Source organism: Kwoniella europaea, chromosome 2 (assembly GCF_036810445.1).
Source record: "Kwoniella europaea PYCC6329 chromosome 2, complete sequence".
Lineage (NCBI taxonomy): Eukaryota > Fungi > Basidiomycota > Tremellomycetes > Tremellales > Cryptococcaceae > Kwoniella > Kwoniella europaea.
The window spans coordinates 801,042-820,483 of record NC_089488.1 but is presented as its reverse complement, the minus strand read 5'-3'; the positions used below and the strand labels follow the sequence as shown (position 1 = coordinate 820,483).

The following is a 19,442-nucleotide window of genomic DNA, read 5'->3' as shown; positions in this document are numbered from 1 at the left end:
AATGGAATTGAATGAAGTTGATTTGTATTTGGTCGAATTTTTAACTTACCTACAGTACAGTAGCTAGTTGTGTTGCTGAATCTCAAGTTGGATTTCCTTATATCTTATGTATGAATGAATGATGACCATGAATATGGATATGGATATGAACGTTATACTCGTACGTAAAGTGCAAAATTACCACGAAATGTTGTAAGATATGTTTCGATCCTATATCCATCACACTAAACTGTTCCGATCTAACTATTCGGTACCTGTTGACCGGCCTCATTGATATTGAGTCAACATGTTGTCCACCAGATAATCAATGACAAGTGATGAGTAACGATAGAGAAATGCATATAATCGAAATATATAATGTAGCTATCCATAGGTGACTTTGAATCATAGAAATAACTCGATCCTCAAAGTTGTTTTAATCAGTTAGCTTCTTTTGATAGATTAATCAAAACATCCTGTCTGGCCCCAAGACGATCGTTTTAGCTAAATCACAACCTAGGGTTGGAGCTCTTCGCATCGATGGGGAATTGGGGATGCTTGGATACGTACCGGGGGTTAATCCGGTAGTATAGTGATTGAAGAAAGAAAGAAGAAAAGAAGAGAAAGAAGGATGAACGAATGAACGAAATAAGTCGAGCGAGGGAGAGAGGTTGGGTGGAACGCGCAGAGGAGAATTTGGTAACAAATGAATATTTTCGGGGATGAGTTTATTCCATTTTATCCCACCTGTGCTTGAATGGAAATGTCAAAGTCCCAAGCCGGAACATCACTCTATGCAAGACAGAGATGAGATGAAAATCAAGGAGCGACGACGATCCTATACACCAGACAACAACAACCGTTTATCTCAGCAGCTGCATATCCGTATCTCCTCCCACTCAACATCCTCAAGCTACGTATAGCTTATCCCAATAACCCGTTGCTACTCTCTGTCCCCCCTCGTTTCTACCTCTTTCCCTCCTCCCTCCCGCCATGTCATCGTCTCCCTTCCCTCAGCTGCTCAAACGAGCCCACATCTCCACTTACGACCCCCTCATCACCCGGATATACACCTCCACTCCATCTTCCAAGTCGCAGCATTCCGACTGGGGACTCAAATTCCCCGTACCTATCAAGAAAGGTCCACGATACATCAAGTTCAACTCGCTCGATGCTGGACCAGGGGTAAATTGCGATTGGCGATCTGGCGAGAGGGAAGCTAGATTCGTTCAAGCTTGGGGTGATGGTACGGTCAGATGGCAGAACGAAGATGAAGTTCAAGCTCTACCGTTCCTTACCAAAGCTCAAACGGCTGCTTTCAGTCGAAATGCCCAATCGGACGATTACCTCACTGAACAAATACCTTCTTCGGAAAGTGCGGAAGATCAATTGTGGATGAAAGATGTTGAATCGATGAGTGAAAAAGAATTCGAGCTTTATTTAGACAAGATTAGAAAAGGTAGAAAAGAGTTCTTGGATCAGAAATTGAATGATATTTCTACATCTATTAAAGAAACTCTAGTACTTCCTGAAGATAATACTTTAATTCATCTTTCCTATACTGGTAAAACTCCTTCGAACTCCACGTTAAACTATCAAGCTGCCCTTACGACCTCTGAACTAAGGGATGTACGATCGAACAAGTTGAACTCGAAACCCCACCGAACCAATGGATTGGTTTATTCTGCCAAACCTACCTCGTCGAATGAATATCTAGATACGTCAAGTAAGAAAGGAAGGGTGTTAAACAAAGTATCGAGATATGATAATACCCAAAACACATCTAGATCTTTGATGGGAGGTGGGGGAAATAATTTACCTTGGATTGTCAGTTTGGGAGGTCTAACTGGTAAAACGATTACAAACAATAATCGATTTACGGATTCGAACGTTGGCGGTAATGCGTATATGAACAATTCGATTGATCAGACGGATTATACACGATCTGACACATCGGCGGGTGTAGGTAAATTCAGGATTAATAGAGCTGAGATGGGATCCAATCCTCCTAGTGTATTGGCTTTGAAGGATAGTAAATATACGAATAATGGAACGAAGTTGACAGGAAGATGGAGACAATCTACGGCGAACCAACCTTCCCCTCTTGATACTTTCCGATTTGATATCGATCTGTCTATTACAGATATCGAATCGGAGGTGGATGGTGCTGGAGCAGGAGTAGGAGTTGGACAACCAGGATCTAGAGAATGGGTAGGAAATGAAAGTAAATTGAATAAATTGTCGATGGGTACCTGGCAAGATGAATTGAATCTTGGTGGACCTAGAAGAGAGAGACAAAAAGGTGAAGCGTTAGATAAGTTGAAGAAGAAAGAGAGAGAGGCTACCAAAGAGACGATGAGCAGGTTACATAGGTTGTTGAATAAACATAAGGTGGAGGCTGAAGTGAAGGAGACAGAGGATGGTCAGTAGGATAGGGTGATTTTGATTTATATCACTATGCATTATACGTTGCATCCCTCTCCTGATTACTGCCCACTCTGTTCACCGCCCCTGTATCGCTGCAAGACCTCTTCGATTGCCATAGCATAGAGCATTCAGACTTCATCAATGGGAATGATGTTGACTGAAGGATGGATGATGAGCTTCTTTTTCCGTCGGAACCGAACAACTGCACACATCGCACAATCCCAAATTTCTGAAAATCAACAACACAACTGTCCAATTGGTAGGTAACACCACTTGTGAGTATCTCTCTCACCGACAAATTCTTCAATCACTCTGCTTAGGGTACTCGACTAGGATCAATCTTGACACTGAAAGCCTGGAAATCAGCTTGATTTGAGAGCATCTCGTTGTCTTAGCAACAATGGTCTCAACAACACTCACCCCCACTACCGCAAAACCAAGTTCATCTTCATCCTCTTCACCCTTGAAGGTCATATCAAAATCACTGTCAGCTGTACCTGTTACCTCGTCGACGAGTAAAGTATCCCAATTTCTCGATAACTCTTCCGACGAAGATGAAGAAGAAGAAGAAGATACGATCGCACGGTCAAAGCTGAGGATCAATGGTGATAAGACCAAAAAGAGGAAATACGATAATATCACGAATGGTCATAATACCTCTTCACCCAAAAAGTCAGGAGCGGAAGGAGGGTCTTCAGCTGAAAGTAGAAGGAAAGAAGCCGAGAGGCTGTTTCAGAAGAGGAAAGAGCTACCTTTCTATCAAGGTGAGTCCGTCTGAATGCCTTGTCTCGTCGTAGAAGAGAGTTTTGACGTTTTGGTTTTTATTATCTTGGTGGATAGGTCGAAGAGAGATTTTGGAAGAGATTATGAATAATGATACTACCATTGTAAGTTGATTTCATCTCATAAACACTTCCACAACAGGATGATCTGTTACAATCCGATATCATCAGAAGTATGATCAAAGTGAGGCTGACTTGATGTATGTGATTTTATTATAGATTCTGGGAGAAACAGGATGTGGGAAATCCACACAACTACCTCAACTTCTGCGATCTCATCCCATATCTGAATCACACTATCCAACTAAGAAAGGACCAAAGATAGTGATCACTCAACCTCGAAGACTGCCCGCGATAGCCCTTGCAAATCGGGTGGCAGCTGAGATGGGATGTGTGGTAGGTGAAGAAGTGGGTTATAGCGTAAGGTTCGAAGAGATGGTTAGTAGAGAGACGGGGGTCAGGTATTGTACCGAAGGAGTTCTAATGAGGTGAGTGCGGGCAATACCTTGAGGAACTGTTTCATGCCTGTACCCGATGACCTGGTATTGACTGAAGGTAAGGGGTGGGAAGTACTCATGGGCATGAACAAGGGATATACCGGATTGAGTGGAAAGACAACGGGTTCCTTCAATGAAGGCTGCTTTCGATTCATTGATCAATCCAAATCCAGAAAAGGCGACTAATCGTCTGATTATCTTCTATCATCTTCGTCATAGGGAGCTCGCCAATCCCAATCCGTCGACCTCATCGTCAAAGCACGACCAACAGAACCTCAACTTATTACTGAAATACGATATAATCATAATTGACGAGGCACACGAACGTACGCTCAATACAGATTTTCTATGCGGTGCATTAAAGAAAGTCCAACGAATACGTAAAGATCTCGTTGCCAAGCAAGATGCGAAAGGAAAGGGAGGATCAGCAACGGGGGAAATTAGACTATTGAAATTGGTTATAATGAGTGCTACGTTGGATCCAGGTAAATTCCAGAGATTCTTCCAAACGTACGTTTTAGCATTCACTGCATTCGATAATCACCTCACCTGAAGGATCAGTAGCTGACTTAAGGTGTTTGGGAATTAGTGGACGGGATGCCTTGCTAGTGAAAGGAAGGATGTATGATGTCCTCACCCAACATACTACCAACCCCGTAGATGATTTTATAGAAGCTGCTGCTAGACAGGCTATGAACATACATTGTAATCCGAATCATGATGGGGACGTGTTGGTGTTCATGCCTGGTAAGTCGAACACCATTCTCGAATAGAGATTTTGCCTGCGTATCTGACTGATTTGGTTTGGCTTACTTTGTAGGTTCCGACGAGATTGAGAATTGTGTTGAACTGCTGAGAAGAGCTGGTAAACAACTACCAGAGGGACATAAACAGGTTAGTGATGAAATGACTTAAACGGATGTTTTCTTAAAAATTTCAACAATTCAAAAAGATTATTGAGCTGTGTACAGAAGATCGTTGACTTACATTCTGTTCCTCGACATACAGATACAAGTTCTCCCTCTGTACGCTGCGCTCCCACCGACAGCTCAAGCAAAGATATTCTCTACGCCGCCGAAAAATACCAGACGAGTGATAGTCGCGACGAATATAGCTGAAACTTCTATGACTATCCCTGGTGTTTCGTTTGTGGTTGATACAGGATACAAAAAAGAGAAGGAATATATCTTTAGGAGATCTGGATGTAAGTGATACCTCTGGTCAAGCACAATCCGTCATGGAACGGTGTGAAGATAAGCCTGAATATTGATCGAATATATAGCTATCGAACAGCTCAAAAGGAAAGAAATCAGCAAGGCTGCCGCGTGGCAGAGGACCGGTCGTGCTGGACGAGAGGTGAGACATTCTTCGCAACTTTGCTCATTCAAAAACTTGACTGATACCCCTGAAATGCACGCTGACGTTCGTGGATATCGTCTAGCGCGATGGTCATTGTTATCGACTCTTCTCCAAGGAACTCTTCGAAAAGATGCCCGAATTTGATGCACCTGAGGTCCAACGGTGCAATCTCTCGTCAGCGGTTTTGCAATTGATAGCGATGGGTCAAAATCCTTTCGAATTTGAATATATCGATAATCCCGGAAGGGATAACAGTGAGTGTTCACGATGTCTTATTCCGTGTACAGATACTTCACACCGTCGTGTTGAGGGATTGTCGCTGATGTTCGTACTTGTTTCTTTCGACTACTTAGTCGCTGCTGCATTCCAAGAATTAGCAGGTCTCGGTGCACTCTCTGGACCTACGGAAATTACGGAACTAGGTAGAGAGATGCTGAAGTACCCTTTAGATCCACCACATGCTAGAATCCTTATTGCGTCATTTGAGAATGGATGTCCCAACGAGATTATCGATATTCTATCGATCATCAATGCAGGCGGGACGGTATTTGTGGATAGACCAAACGAGAGGGAAGAAGCGTCTAATGCGAGAGCAAAGTTCGTTCATAGGGATGGCGATCATATGACGGCGTTGAAGGTGTTTAGGGACTTCTTGGAGATTAAACATTCCTCTTCTGGCCCTGGACTGAAAAACAACAAAGGAGGCCAGGGTGTGGTGGGATGGTGTAAAGATAATTTCGTCAATCACAAAACTCTCAATCAAGCTATCAAGATTAGAGATCAACTTAGAGAACTATCGACAAGGTATGGAAAAGATTGGAAGGTGTCTACATCGTCTACGAATGGAGATGATAGCTCGCCGATACTACGGAGCTTGTTAATGGGTTTATTCATGAATTCAGCGGTGATTCAGGCGGATGGAAGTTATAAGCAGACTGCTGGAAGTTTGGTGAGTACTCATATTTGATCTCATGACTAAGCCTGGGACTGAGGGAGCGAGGAAGGCGGTCGTTGATTGACTGATGTTTGATATGGTCAGACTGTCAAGATCCATCCTTCGAGTGTATTGATGAGTAAGAAAGTTCCCGCGATCTTGTATGATGAATTGGTGAGTGACAGTATACTGAGATAGTTTCCTTGACTGTATCCGATAATATGTGAGTGACAGCTGACTGTTAACCTGAATTTACAGACTGTCACTTCATCATTCTACGCTAGGAACGTATCGTCTTTTGAACAGCATTGGTTGACTGAGTTACCCATATTTGCTAAATCGGCGAAAAGAGTAGCCGTTCCAGTTGGGAAAGGGCAGCTGTGATAGAAGCGCTCAGCCGGGGTTGCTTGTATTCTCAAATATATAATATGTCTATCACAACCTATATAGTCACTTCATAATGCATGTGCATAACATTTCTTGCTTTCTTACTTCGTCGACACGACATAGACTTGCTTGAGGATGATATACATGTTGGTACCACTGTACCGGTAATCTCCCTTAGGCTCAGTACGAGTACATATGACATCATCGTGATCATCATTCACCGTTTATTTTGGATTCATTCAGTCTATAAATATACATTGTATGCCGTGTCACTTCCATCAAGAATCAGCATATATATATACGTGTATGATACATGTACATACCAGTCACCCCCGACAGCTACTTATTGCCTGCCTCGTCAGATCCATACAAGACGCAACTAGATACGCACGACCACAATGCCAGACGCTATAGACAAGAGTGTACCCGAGGAACACCGTATTCACAGTGTGAGTGTGTTTTTGATATCTGCCTACCACTGGGTCTGACTATAACCATATGCAAATAGGTCGGCGCATGGAAATCACAAGATAAGAGACATCATCATAAATTCCTGAATGATACTGTAGAATATGTCGAACAGAATCCCAAACCTTTACATCCTTCCTTGAGAGAGTTCAAAGAGATAGTAGAGGGGAGTACAAGGTTGTCTATGTTATTCCAATTGATGTTTGAGCAGGTAAGCAAAAGATCCATTCATCTACCTCAACTCAATCGTGGAGAAGAGTCGAATTAATGTGGGTTGTAATGTGGTAGGTCCCAAAAAACAAAGAATACCTTAAAGATCCCACCGGTCAAGATTCCCAAGTGAGAGATTTCGACCATCTCCTCAAACTTATGAATCACGTTATATCGCATGCTCCACGATGGACCGACCCAGGACATAAAGTTGGATTAGTAGGTGTGCCTGTACAGGCATTGTTGGATTGGCCAATGGGTACTTCAGCTGGGTTTTGTGTTTTTCAAGATCCTTTGGTCAATGAACAGGTATGTTGGATTTATTCGGTATTTATCAATGGGTGCTCGTGTCAACTTACTGATTTAAATACATTCTCTTCCTCACTTATTGTTTCTGTCACTATCGCACTACTGTAACCCCTTTTCCCATTTGAATTTCTTGATATGACACCGTGACTTCCTTGCCCACAGCTCAAGAAGATTCTCGACGTATGGGGCACATACCTCACCTCGCCCGAGTCAGCCGACGTACTTGGTAAAGGCAAGACCGACTGGTTTGGTCCAACTGGCTTACCAAGTTTAGAAGAAGTGGCCAACAAAGCCGGTGGAACCGATTTGAAGTTCCACGAATTATTCCAATGTGATCCCAAAGCTGAACATTACGGATATACCTCATGGGATAACTTCTTTACACGTCAATTTCACTGGGAGAATCGTCCAGTAGCTTCTCCAGACGACCAAAATGTCTTGGTGAATTCGTGCGAATCGAAAATGTACAAGGTGGCTAGGGACGTCAAGGCAAGAGATAAATTCTGGGTTAAAGGTCAACCATATTCTGTTTTAGATATACTCAATTTCGATAAAGATTATTCGGAGGAGTTTGTGGGAGGAACAATCTATCAAGCATTCTTAAGTGCATTGAGTTATCATAGATGGCATTCACCCGTTTCAGGAAAAATCAAGAAGATCGTCCAAGTGGATGGAACTTATTATAGTGAACCGTTATTTGTAGACTTTACACAAGATCAAAAAGCTGATATGACTGGTGAAACTACGAGTCAAGAGTATTTGTCATGTACGGCAACTCGAGCGATCATTTTTATAGAAGCGGATAATCCAAAGATTGGATTGATGGCGTTTGTGGGTATTGGAATGACAGAGGTTTCTACTTGTGATACGACGGTCAAGGAGGGTCAACATGTAGAGAAAGGTGAAGAACTTGGGTGAGTCATAGGGCTTTCATCACACTTTACTTCCATCTCATATTTAATATTTTATTGGGTAGCAAGCAGTTGCGCTGAACTGAATTGTCCTTTTGTTTTGCCTAACTTACAGAATGTTCCATTTCGGCGGATCAACACATTGTCTGCTTTTTAGAAAAGGAGTGAAATTGTCGGGTTTCCCAGAAGAATCGGATCACAACGTTCCTGTAAGAAGCAAGGTGTGTGTGGTGGAATAGATTGGACACGAGATATACTGTATGTAGCAAAGAAGGATTGATGATTATGACCATTTGCGATGATATGCAGGACTTGCGTATGTTTTATTGTGCTTCACGGTCCGTTCACTTAATTCGGATTGTGAAATGTCCTCTTGACCGTCCCTTACTATAAAGCTTCACCTGGAATAACCCTGCAGAAGGATTGATGTACTGGTACGACTATTAGATACAGAGACGGCGTTAACTCACAAGACAACCTGGTTAGTCATATGATGCAACTCCCAAGACATCCTTTCTTGTCTCTGAACCATTCCGTGAAAAGAAGAAACAGACTACGATGTCCGACTTCGACCTGTGACCCGTGATATGGTTATTGCAAGTGTACTTTACGATTATCATTGGAATTGAGCTGTTGAAACTCCATATACTGGTTATTCATCCTGACCAATTCCTCTACCGAATTAACCCCAAGACACAAGGCAAACATTCCCAATCATGTCTCAAACCGACACTTACTATTCCACTTCCTCAGCCTCATTTTTATCCAAAAGAAAGAAAAGAGTTTCGACAGTCACTGATAAATCTGGTGATACTGGAAGATCATCCCGAAGAGGTCTGTTTGGATTGAAATCCAAATGTAGAGAATCAGCCTCTAGCTCAAGTAGCATGGGACTTTCCGATACCAATGTATCCGGCTCTGTACACTCGAGGAATTCTGCGACACAGCAACCTGTTTCAGATGATTATGTTCCGATCGCCATCGACAAGTCTGCTGAACCCATACGCTCATCGGATGGTTATATCATTATTGACCGTCCTAGGAAATCACCATCTCAAGATTCATTGGGCTCCACAGCTGATGCGGTATTCGATGCCCATCCTGATATAGCGGAAGCGGAGGATGAACTGGAGCGTAAGAGAGTTCAAGCGTATCTTGCCCGAGAAGCCGAAATTGCTCATTTGAGAATGATGACTTCCGAGATACGTGACAAGAATACCGTGAGCAGATACACCGAAGAATGCGATTCTAAAGAGTCAGGTGACTTTGTGTTGCAGCTCTCTTGCATCGTCAGTTTTGGTTTGTGGGGATATTGAATGAGTAGAATGGAATCAGTAAACATCACATACATACCGTACATGCCAAGGGTTAGGTCATCACAGGCCCTCCGTTCTTCTCATGATGGCCCTTATGTATTTTCGACGATTGAATACAATTTATTATCTCTATCTTACAACATATCGCTCCACCTCGGTATCATGCTCGTAGAGCGTTTTCACTTTTTCCTCACTAGCCTTATCAGACTCACACCTTCCCTCCCATACACATCTTTCGCACCTGGCTTATCGTCCTCGACAGTGAACTGGTTGAAATGTTTCTTCAGCATCGCGAAAAACCTTTTGTCTGCCTATTATTTGAAAGCAGTCCTCATTTCAGCGTGAACACAAGAAGGTATGTAGTAGCTTAAATTCAGAAACTTACCTTCCGCCTCTTTTTCCAGCAAAATAAGATCTCAATATCTTTATCTATTGGTGCGAGGTCGCAGAGCGTTCTGACCAAGAGTGGGAAAGCAGGCTACAGCACAGCGCGTCATTGATCTATCAGCGTGTTGCCCTTGACTCGTATGGCTCATCCGAGTGTACGGGTTGGTCGATGTGGGCTCTCATTCCATATCATTTGACATGAGGTGGAGGAATTATTCAATTCCACTTACCTCGAAATACACACAGTCAGCAGCCAAGATCATATCCAGATCCTTTATCGGTATCGAATCGGGTAACTCTTCTCCCCAATTCAGCTCTGCGGTATGGACGTTGCGTTTCGTCTGACTTGCTGGGAGGTTTATCTCTGCGTTAACTTCCATGAGATCTAGGAGCATACTACAGATATGAGTTATGGAATCAGCGTTGACCTGAACAACAAGCAGTGATGATGTGGATACCTTCCGTGTCACGACTCGTGGACGTCGACGATGGATGGACTGTTCAAAATGCTCACGATTGATCTGTCACCCATACTTCGCAAGATGGTTCTAACATCCCAGCTACGATCCCTACCAATCCCGTACCAGAACCTAGCTCGAGTATCTTCTTATTCCGTAGATGGGAGGGATCTACACCGTGTCTGTAGGCTATGTACCTCGAGAGAACCTGAACCCATCAGTTCAAGTCAAGAAAAATCATATCAGTATATCATCGTTCCTATTACTAGTGGTCCCGCTATTCTAAGTTATGCGAGAGATAGGACTGTGTGCACTTGTGAATACTGATACTCACCTCACCAGCAGGCCATGCGATCCCACCGCATCCCGGCCCAGCATCCACTTTCAGCCTCACATCACTTCCCAGACCTTCAACTACCACTCGAGTCTCCTCCTCCGCTTTGGTCGTGGGTGGCCGAGGCGGCGCGAGCGATTCGAAAGACGGTAAAGCCACGTCCGAGCTTGTCGTTGATACCGAGGCTGAACGAGAGCGGGGAGGTGTTATATCTGTGATGTTTACCATCGTGCTGGTATGGGACTGAATGATGCCTGTCGTAGGGGAGTTCAGGAGGAACGAAGACTCCAATCGGTTAATGTCTAGAAGATACTTTATCTAGTCTATCTGATTGTTTGAGTCTAGTTAGTCACGATCGCATCTTTTTCCCTCGAAGGATTTAAAGGATGTGTTTGTGGGGTCTCCACATCACACACATATATACACAGCTTGAAAGGATAAAAGAGACATGAGAACAAGAGCTGGCTCATCACATCTCTCTGCGCCTTGAAGATGTTGCATGCCATCTCATAGACATACAGTTGAACAGGCGTAGCCATGACTTCGATCAGAAGCAGTACGAACTACTCTGCTGGCTCACCTACCATCCCACCCCCACCACCTTCTCCAGGAAGACAGCGCACCATTTCGAATCTCAATCTTCGCTCACCCAAGATCCAATCTTCACCTATCCTCCTTCATCCCCTCCCACCTACTTCATCACTGAACAAGGAATCGGTCTATGCATCTGAGCTAGAGCTAAACAAGCAGATAAGGCAAGTTAAGAAAGAACGTCAATTACAAGAGGCATTGCAGGAACAGCTATTTAGTGCTGAAAGACTCAAAGTCAAGGAAGAACAAGGTACTTGGTCATCTATTCAACAAGATAATCTCAAAGGTAGAACCGATGGGAGGGGTAGAGGAGATTCATGGGGTCATTCGAAAGGGTTCACTCACCCGCCTCAAGCTTATGAGTTGTATAAAGCTATAGATGATCATAATATCGATTTTATCATGAGGATAAGGGATCATGATTTTAATCTTTTACTGCAGAAGAATGGTAATGAGTTTCCGATATTGTATGCTGCGAGATTAGGAGGGAGGTGGAGAGATGTGGTGATTTTGCTGGTAGGAGCTTTGTCTAGGTGAGTGAGGGCTTTGTGTTTAGGAATTAAATGACGAGTTTATATCACCTTTGGATGGACAGAGATTTACTATACAACAGGTCATGATTTGAGGTAGCTTGTGAACGATTGTTCAACTGATTCTCATGTTATTCATAGATATGTGAACCACCTAGATCCAGAAGATTTCGAGAAGAAGGAGACTCTGAGGACGTTAAAAGCTCTTCGTGAGTGGCTCGGGAGCACTAGGCTACGCCAGGATTATACACAGTAATAACTGACAATTGATGGCGTTCCCCACTTCTCGTTCAGGTGCCAACGTGAGCTTTATATGGTCTGACCGTTCAGTTCAATCACCTGAGAAGGACGCTAATATTCAATTTATACTCAGTTGAAACTAGCAATCGACCACACCCTTCTCCACCTCCCTCCAGGCCATTCCCCCATGTTACTATCGTCCTACCTCCAAGTCCTTATAATGTCGGAAGGTGATTCCTTCCTTTACAAATCCATACACGAGATATCCCTGTTACTCCGCTCATCAACGTCAACCAGCGCAGTAGGAGTAAGGGGTGAGAATGTCAAGCCTGTGAAAGAGGCTGAGAACATCATACGTAAATTCTGTACGAAGGAATTGAGAGGAGTGAAAGGTGGGATTGGCGATGTGGAAGAGTACATTGCGAATGCTACTTTAGATCTGGTTATTATGAGTGCATGGAGTCTGGTAAATACAGGAGAACTATTACCTGTGAGTGCCTATGTCATATATCGCACCAGATTCTGTTATATGCTGATGAATACTTGGTCGGATCGAAATGGAACAGACACATACGTTTGCTAGAGACCTACGAACTTATTCTACTTTCATGGAGCATCTCCAAGACGATGTCAACCTATCTGCCATCAATAAATTGAATCCCCGTATACGTAAGATATTGTACACCCTGAGGGACCTAGCAGGAGATAGTAAGAAGAGTGTGAGAGGGAGGTTGAAGGATGTTCAGATTGCTTTAGACGGGGAGTGAGCATGGGAAGGGGAAGTAGACGATCTCTCGGTGTCAGAAATATGGTTGTATGACTGTTGCCATTCACCTTTGTTATCACTTTTGAACGATTGTTTTATTGTTGTTGTAGGAAAATGTGAGACTCCAGCAAGTCATCACGTCAAACATACATATATATCCATCAAAAGCATCCTGGATAATTCGTCAGTTACTGACTTTGAATCAATGGCACTCAGACCTTGCTTGCATAATCGTTGACCCCCGGTTCCAATACCATAACCTGTAACATCCGAAACAAAGATACATTGTGATAAAAAATATAACTATTAACTGATGGATTCAGATCAGTCCATCCTCTGGTATATATGCTTCACTTCACACGTTATGAGGTTTTTGTATTTGTGTTTTGATGGGTATCTATATATAATTGTGGATCCAGTTTAGATACCTGATTTAGCAGCTTCTACAGCTTTGGAGGCAGCTTCATCGAGACCGTCTATAACGAGTACACGTATCATCATCAGCAACATTACCATAGGTAAGGGATCAAAGGAAAAAATGAACTCACCGAATGGGAAGATCTTCAATCCTGATTCGTTGATCATCCTGTACAAACGGCCCAAGGTAAATCAGTCATGCTCTGCTAATAGAGTGAGCAAGGATGAGTGCGGAAGTACTCACTTCTTAGCCTCGGCTTCTTTCGTACCTTGCAATCTGACAACGAGAGGGATGCTCAATTCAAGTTCCTTGGTAGCTTTGATGATACCTTCGGCGATGACATCACATCTCATAATACCACCGACTGAAAGAGAGAAAGAAGTCCTGATTAGCTACAATATGATACGAGTGATTGCAAGGTATGATATGAGTTGAGACTCACAAATGTTAACGAAGATCGATTTGACATTCTTCGAAGTCAACAAGAGCTCGAAAGCTTTCTTGACTGCATCAGCAGTAGCACCACCACCGACGTCAAGCTAACGATTGACGAATGAACAGTATGCGTCAGATGACTCTGTTACACTCCGTGATAGATTTTAAGCTGTTGCTCACGAAATTAGCGGGAGATCCACCGTGGAGGTTCAATACATCCATCGTAGCCATGGCAAGACCGGCACCATTAACGAGACATCCGATATCACCGTCAAGCTTGATGAAGTTGAGTCCGTACTATATATCAACAGAAACACAACGGATCAGCTATCAGCTTGTTGTTGAATCTCTTGAGGGAGGCAAACATTGAAGAGCCAATTGATGGCGCAACTAACCTCAGCAGCTTCAACTTCTTGAGCATCCTCTTGGGTGGTATCCCTAAGTTTGAACACATCCTTTTGTCTGAAATCGGCATTGTCATCAAAACCGAACTTGGCATCCATACTATTTCAATGGGGTATGTAAGCGAAAAGGACATGTGCGTATAGATTGGTCACAAGCCAGACTCAGTAACACCATGAATCTGACTCACCATAAAACTTGACCATCTGACAACTCAGCCAACGGGTTAATTTCAATCTGCGTAGCGTCCTTCTCCTTGAAGATCTTGTAGAGATTTTGGAAAGTTTCAGCAGCGTTCTTTTGAGCGGAGTCTTTGAATCCTAGCTGTTTGGCCAAGTCTAAAGCCTCCTCTTGGGATATACCGTTATCGAAATCCAAAGTGGTGGTGATGATAGCTTCGGGAGTGTCGTGAGCTACATCTTCAATGTTCATACCTCCTTGAGAAGAAGTGACTAAGACTGGTGCACCTCTGGCTCGGTCGTTCAACACCGCAGCGTAGTACTCCTTTTGAGGTGGCATTCGCTCGGCGAGCATGACGGCATTACAAATTCGTCCTGCGGCTCCGGTCTGCTTGGTAATGAGCTTGTGACCCAACATCTTGGAGGCGTAGTCCTTAGCTTGGGCGGGGCTGAAGGTTAGTGAACGGTCAGCTTATGTCTTAGGCCTTTATAGAGTCCATTTTCATTGACATCCGACAAGATCGTATACACAGGCCCAGTTTATTCCTCTCTTCGCTACGTCCTTTCTCGACTTTTATCTAGATCTCAAACAAGATGAACACAACTCACGAATCAACCATTTGCACACCACCTTGGAAACCCGAATCGAAATGACCTTTACCTCTTCCACCAGCTAACACCTGAGCTTTGATGACCAGTTCATCTTTGCCTGTGCGTCAGGATCAACGCCAACAAAATGAAAATGAAGAGGACATTCGGCTGTCAGTTTAGGAATTCCAAGCGGTACGGGGAAATGAAGCGACATACCAAATGATTTAGCTACTTGTTCAGCTTCTTCAGCTGAAAAAGCAGGAAGGGCTTTAGGGGTGGGGATACCGTACTGTCCATTAGTCATAACATCAGTACATGCGTCTTGTCTGTCTAACCCGTTTATTTTGAGATGAGAAAGAGAGGGAAACTCACAGAGTTGAGTAATTGAACAGATTGATATTCGTGAATTGATAGATTCCTCTTTTGTTGAGCTGAAACTCCCTTGAGAGGCTAGATGAGTGTATACTATCAGCTATGTCTTATCCCTCATCTGTTTCTCATCCAACACCAGTAATTCCTCTTGCAGACATCTGTATTTATGAAGATGAGACTGTCCTTCATCGTGACAATTTTCACGATAGACATTCGGTATTGCCGAATCCTGAACTTCCTCTTCTCCGTCAATCGCCAAGGCAGAATCTTCTACTCACTCGTACAGCTGATCTAGCTAATCTGTATCCGTTCAACATGTTGATTCGTGCTTCTCGTGTGTTGTTATGGTATTACAATGGTACTTGTGCAGATATAGCCCGAAATAATCTATAATCCTCAATAATTCAGTGGTAGTGTGTGTCTGTGGTGTGTACCAAAATGACGGAACTCCCTGTCTGGGTTCCAGTGATCGGTTATATCGCCGAACAACACCGCCACGTTGCACCCATCTTTGCGGCAATGGCAGAGAAGAAATGTGGGGAAACCAGAATTTCTATTTCTTGCATTTGAAGATGTTATATACTACGATACTGTGTACATATCATTCCAGGTTCTCCTTGTGATATGGTGATACGCCCAAGAGGCTAAGCAAGAAGGAAAATATAGTACTTGATACCTGATCCCCGATACCCTATCGATGAAACCACGTCCCACTCTAATCCCCAGATCTATTCTTGATAAATCCCATATGCACAGATATATCGTTGTTGGTAAAAACACACTTTTTTACGTTGAGAAGCTACGTTGGAGAAGAAACCAATCAGCAAATATCCATTGCAATACACAATGGAGAAGCGATCACACTCACATTCCCAATATCTTGAATGGGGGTGAAGTACCTCCAGCTTCACCTTGAAGTTGACATTCGACCTGTGAGACGTGACATACATATATCAGCATCAAGTGTCTAAAGGTAGAGAGATTTGGTGACTTACGAAATGCGAACCTCTCGATACACCTCTATCGATCATTACCAGGCTGTATATCAATTACAATTGCATGTTAGCTCTAGTCCGTTAAAATGTGTTCATTCTGAATGGGTGAGCTGACGTACGTAGCAATAACATCCTCTACTTCGGCTGTGCCTGCCAATTCCTTTGCTCCTCCAACATTGTCATCCACCCAACATTTGACTGTACCTAGAGGTTTATCAGGTGGAGATTGAAGGAAGTAGATCCCCACGTCTCCTGCACCGAGTTTAAGTGGTACTCTAAGTCTTGCGGTGGGTTGTTCAGCGTACCTGGTAACGCAAAAATCGAAATCATCAGTACTGAAACATACAGGTAGCAAGAGATTTTTTTTTTTTTTTTTTTTTTTCGCTCCAAGTGGTAGACTCACCAATAATGTCTATCCTCATACACCGCACCTTTTGGCGGATGATAAGTATGCCAGCCACTACCATAGAACAAACTTGGTGGTAGAGGGTTAATCAAATCGCTAGCAGCCACGCAGAACGGTTCGATCTCTCTGAATTGCTGAACGTCATGTGGTCGATCGTTCAACCTCATTTGAGGTACTCTCAAACCCTGGTATCGTTCAGCCAGGGAAGATCCAGCTGAATCTCCATCTCCGGGATCTTGACCTGGCATACCTTTTCTCAATCCTACTCCTCCCAGTAGCGAGGGTCCACTAGCTGAGTTATCTCCCTCAGTACCTAAGTTGGGTACGTCAAAGGCATGTCCATTGATGGCTGACCATCCGGAACAGATTTGAGACATGATATAGGAGATCAATACGTCCGCGATGAGATCGTGTCCGTTATGATTGGCGTGGTTCGGATCCGCATAGAATGTCGATCGGGCTTGTTCAGGCATTTCGAGGTATTGCTCGTATAAAACTCCTTTGGCACTACGAAAGGCACATATTATCAGCTTACGTATAACCCTTTGTTTCTTGAAAAGCTGACGCACCTGACATGAGGCACATCATAGAACTGAGCAACGACGTTATGAAGTAATTCAGGTCCAGCGAACCCATTTTGAGCTTGGACCTGGGGACTAAAGTGTCCGAGAATGATGACAGCTGGCATTTCAGGTCGGACAAGGATGGATCGGACGAGAAGCTCGAAATGTTGAAGCCATTCTGGGTCGCTGTAGGATAAAGTGAATCAGTCAATAAGTCAATAGATATATTCATGTAAGAAGTACAGTCCTTATTCCTCCAATAGATACACTCACTTGGGATCAGCAGCATCGAATTCCAGAATGACCAAATCGGTCTTATCAGGTAAATGGTGCGAGTTGCAATAAGCGTAATAAGCCGAGTCCGTCTTCTTGGTAGCTCCGTTGGTCAATTCGTTTGCTGGATGTGGGAAGACGGTATTCCACCAATCGAAGAATTTATGAGGATAACATTTTTCGTTGACGGGATCGTCGCCTGCTCCTGTACATGCGGATACTACGATCAATCAAGCTTGGGTTAGCCAAAGATCACACGGCAAGGTGAATTGGGGATCATGTCAAATAAGGCATTATTTTTCTTCAAGGGGGATGGATGTAGATTCGCTAAATGCGAGATATGGATGGCTCACCTGATCCACCTAAAACACTCAAAGTAATACTACTTCCACTCATAGCTTTTTGCAATACCCTCTGTACTCTGGCATTGGTACCTGTATGTAACCTAGATTTCAACAGCTCCAGTTGACCTCTTCTCGCTGCTATCGCATCTCCTGGACCAAACACGGGACAAAATTCGAATGGGGCAGGATCAATAAGGGAGTTGTTCAGGTAATCTCGAGGTACGAGATGAGATTGATCGATGACGTGATGATGAGGGTCTTCTGATGATCCGGCTGTAAGAAGACGAAAAAGGATAATGAAAAGATATAATCAGTGTCAGTCGTTTTCACGATGACTAGGAGGAAGAGGGTAAGATAGATAGACGACTCACAAAATAGTAATTTTAAGAGTAATATGAACCCTACAAATCCAGTAACGGTCATCCAACCTTTCTGTGATAAACCGAATTTATTTCCTTTTGATCTTTTACCCATCAACGAACTCAGATTTAACGTTAGACCATTCTTACTTCTTCTACTTTGTATCCCACCACCTGGTTTCTCTGAAATCCCACTTCCTTTCCCACCAGAACCTGCAGACAAACGTCTCTGTTGATTTGTAGTGGAGTTGAATTCTGTACCGGTCGAACTGGAATTCACACCTTCCAATGAAGCGTTGCCAGCATGAGCAGCAGGTGTACCCGTACCCGATCCTTCACCCTTCCCTCCTCCAAAGTATTCTGTATCGGAGTTGAGGTTGGAAGGACGGACGGGATCGTCCTCTGAATGAATACGAGAGGTGTAATGTGACATTGGCGTGTCAGGTTCAAGGGATTTAAATTGAGGTGTTTCCGGTTGTTGAGGATTGGGATTGGATCTTGGACGAAGCATTCCTCATAGATTGCCCGGAGGTGAGGGAGATGTCGTAGGACACCTGACAGGGAGTGTGTCTAGCTAGTTAGGACGGAGAGTAATCTTGTGTTTGATATGTGTGGATTACACTGTATCGAGTATGATCGGTATGATGAACGGTTGACGAATATGAAGTTATCTATGTAAAGAGGTAAGGGAAGTCAGTCTTGCGTTGTAGATCTTGACTCTTCGGCTCTCTCGATTTTGGGAGTGTACGGTTCACTCACAGAATCCGACTCGGCTGTCGAGCCCTCGTATCCTGACTATGAATGATGCGCTTGACTGTTGCTTGTATCTGGGATCTGGGATCTGGGATCTGGGATCGAGTGATGATGAAAATTCCGACGCGTAGATAGACTGTGGTGATGTGAGAGATATCTTAGCTCGTTGGCTTGGACCCTGAATCCTGGGTGGGTGAGTGTGGCAACCGAACAAGAAAACGTGGCACTCTACTGCTGCCATACAGATTAGATATACAGTATACAGTAACAAATAAACCTCATTCTGAAGAGCGATCAAATGCTCTTACAGCGAGCGGAGTCGCACAGTCAGCACTCTCCACTTCGATGCACTATACAAGCGCCTGATGATCGCCGGTACCGACAACTTTTCTTCTTCTTCTCTATCTCTATTGTCCTGGACCGCCATTCAGAAACCCCTTACAGCTTGATTCGACCACCCATATTAT

The 19,442-nt window shown here is 43.7% G+C and overlaps 8 protein-coding genes across 8 annotated transcripts; 5 read left to right on the top strand and 3 right to left on the bottom strand.

The window, feature by feature from the left end:
- Positions 1 to 972: 972 nt before the first annotated feature.
- Positions 973 to 2,409, top strand: V865_006638 (uncharacterized protein; the record flags this gene model as incomplete). The annotated part of the gene is made up of 1 exon (XM_066230396.1): positions 973 to 2,409. The coding sequence occupies one exon, from the start codon at positions 973 to 975 to the stop codon at positions 2,407 to 2,409; it is 1,437 nt and encodes a 478-aa protein (XP_066086493.1).
- Positions 2,410 to 2,806: 397 nt separating this feature from the next.
- Positions 2,807 to 6,362, top strand: V865_006637 (uncharacterized protein; the record flags this gene model as incomplete). Its single annotated transcript, XM_066230395.1, has 12 exons — positions 2,807 to 3,170; positions 3,247 to 3,293; positions 3,408 to 3,676; positions 3,905 to 4,195; positions 4,275 to 4,432; positions 4,506 to 4,579; positions 4,694 to 4,889; positions 4,968 to 5,041; positions 5,127 to 5,298; positions 5,398 to 5,993; positions 6,084 to 6,152; positions 6,237 to 6,362. The coding sequence occupies 12 exons, from the start codon at positions 2,807 to 2,809 to the stop codon at positions 6,360 to 6,362; spliced, it is 2,436 nt and encodes an 811-aa protein (XP_066086492.1).
- A 401-nt stretch (positions 6,363 to 6,763) lies between these two features.
- Positions 6,764 to 8,502, top strand: V865_006636 (phosphatidylserine decarboxylase; the record flags this gene model as incomplete). Its single annotated transcript, XM_066230394.1, has 5 exons — positions 6,764 to 6,814; positions 6,874 to 7,044; positions 7,122 to 7,352; positions 7,515 to 8,266; positions 8,379 to 8,502. The coding sequence occupies 5 exons, from the start codon at positions 6,764 to 6,766 to the stop codon at positions 8,500 to 8,502; spliced, it is 1,329 nt and encodes a 442-aa protein (XP_066086491.1).
- Positions 8,503 to 8,979: 477 nt separating this feature from the next.
- Positions 8,980 to 9,579, top strand: V865_006635 (uncharacterized protein; the record flags this gene model as incomplete). The annotated part of the gene is made up of 2 exons (XM_066230393.1): positions 8,980 to 9,483; positions 9,541 to 9,579. 2 exons carry the CDS (start codon positions 8,980 to 8,982, stop codon positions 9,577 to 9,579), a joined length of 543 nt encoding a protein of 180 aa, XP_066086490.1.
- Positions 9,580 to 9,758: 179 nt separating this feature from the next.
- Positions 9,759 to 10,986, bottom strand: V865_006634 (uncharacterized protein; the record flags this gene model as incomplete). The annotated part of the gene is made up of 5 exons (XM_066230392.1): positions 9,759 to 9,890; positions 9,965 to 10,057; positions 10,197 to 10,362; positions 10,481 to 10,632; positions 10,759 to 10,986. 5 exons carry the CDS (start codon positions 10,984 to 10,986, stop codon positions 9,759 to 9,761), a joined length of 771 nt encoding a protein of 256 aa, XP_066086489.1.
- Positions 10,987 to 11,295: 309 nt separating this feature from the next.
- Positions 11,296 to 12,886, top strand: V865_006633 (uncharacterized protein; the record flags this gene model as incomplete). The annotated part of the gene is made up of 5 exons (XM_066230391.1): positions 11,296 to 11,882; positions 12,021 to 12,088; positions 12,174 to 12,181; positions 12,253 to 12,609; positions 12,686 to 12,886. 5 exons carry the CDS (start codon positions 11,296 to 11,298, stop codon positions 12,884 to 12,886), a joined length of 1,221 nt encoding a protein of 406 aa, XP_066086488.1.
- Positions 12,887 to 13,305: 419 nt separating this feature from the next.
- On the bottom strand, positions 13,306 to 15,599 carry V865_006632 (uncharacterized protein; the record flags this gene model as incomplete). The annotated part of the gene is made up of 11 exons (XM_066230390.1): positions 13,306 to 13,361; positions 13,434 to 13,471; positions 13,547 to 13,667; positions 13,746 to 13,842; positions 13,919 to 14,035; positions 14,134 to 14,242; positions 14,331 to 14,768; positions 14,929 to 15,028; positions 15,127 to 15,199; positions 15,283 to 15,360; positions 15,561 to 15,599. The coding sequence occupies 11 exons, from the start codon at positions 15,597 to 15,599 to the stop codon at positions 13,306 to 13,308; spliced, it is 1,266 nt and encodes a 421-aa protein (XP_066086487.1).
- A 547-nt stretch (positions 15,600 to 16,146) lies between these two features.
- On the bottom strand, positions 16,147 to 18,733 carry V865_006631 (uncharacterized protein; the record flags this gene model as incomplete). The annotated part of the gene is made up of 8 exons (XM_066230389.1): positions 16,147 to 16,212; positions 16,278 to 16,320; positions 16,397 to 16,582; positions 16,681 to 17,190; positions 17,253 to 17,432; positions 17,520 to 17,739; positions 17,873 to 18,136; positions 18,235 to 18,733. The coding sequence occupies 8 exons, from the start codon at positions 18,731 to 18,733 to the stop codon at positions 16,147 to 16,149; spliced, it is 1,968 nt and encodes a 655-aa protein (XP_066086486.1).
- Positions 18,734 to 19,442: the final 709 nt, after the last annotated feature.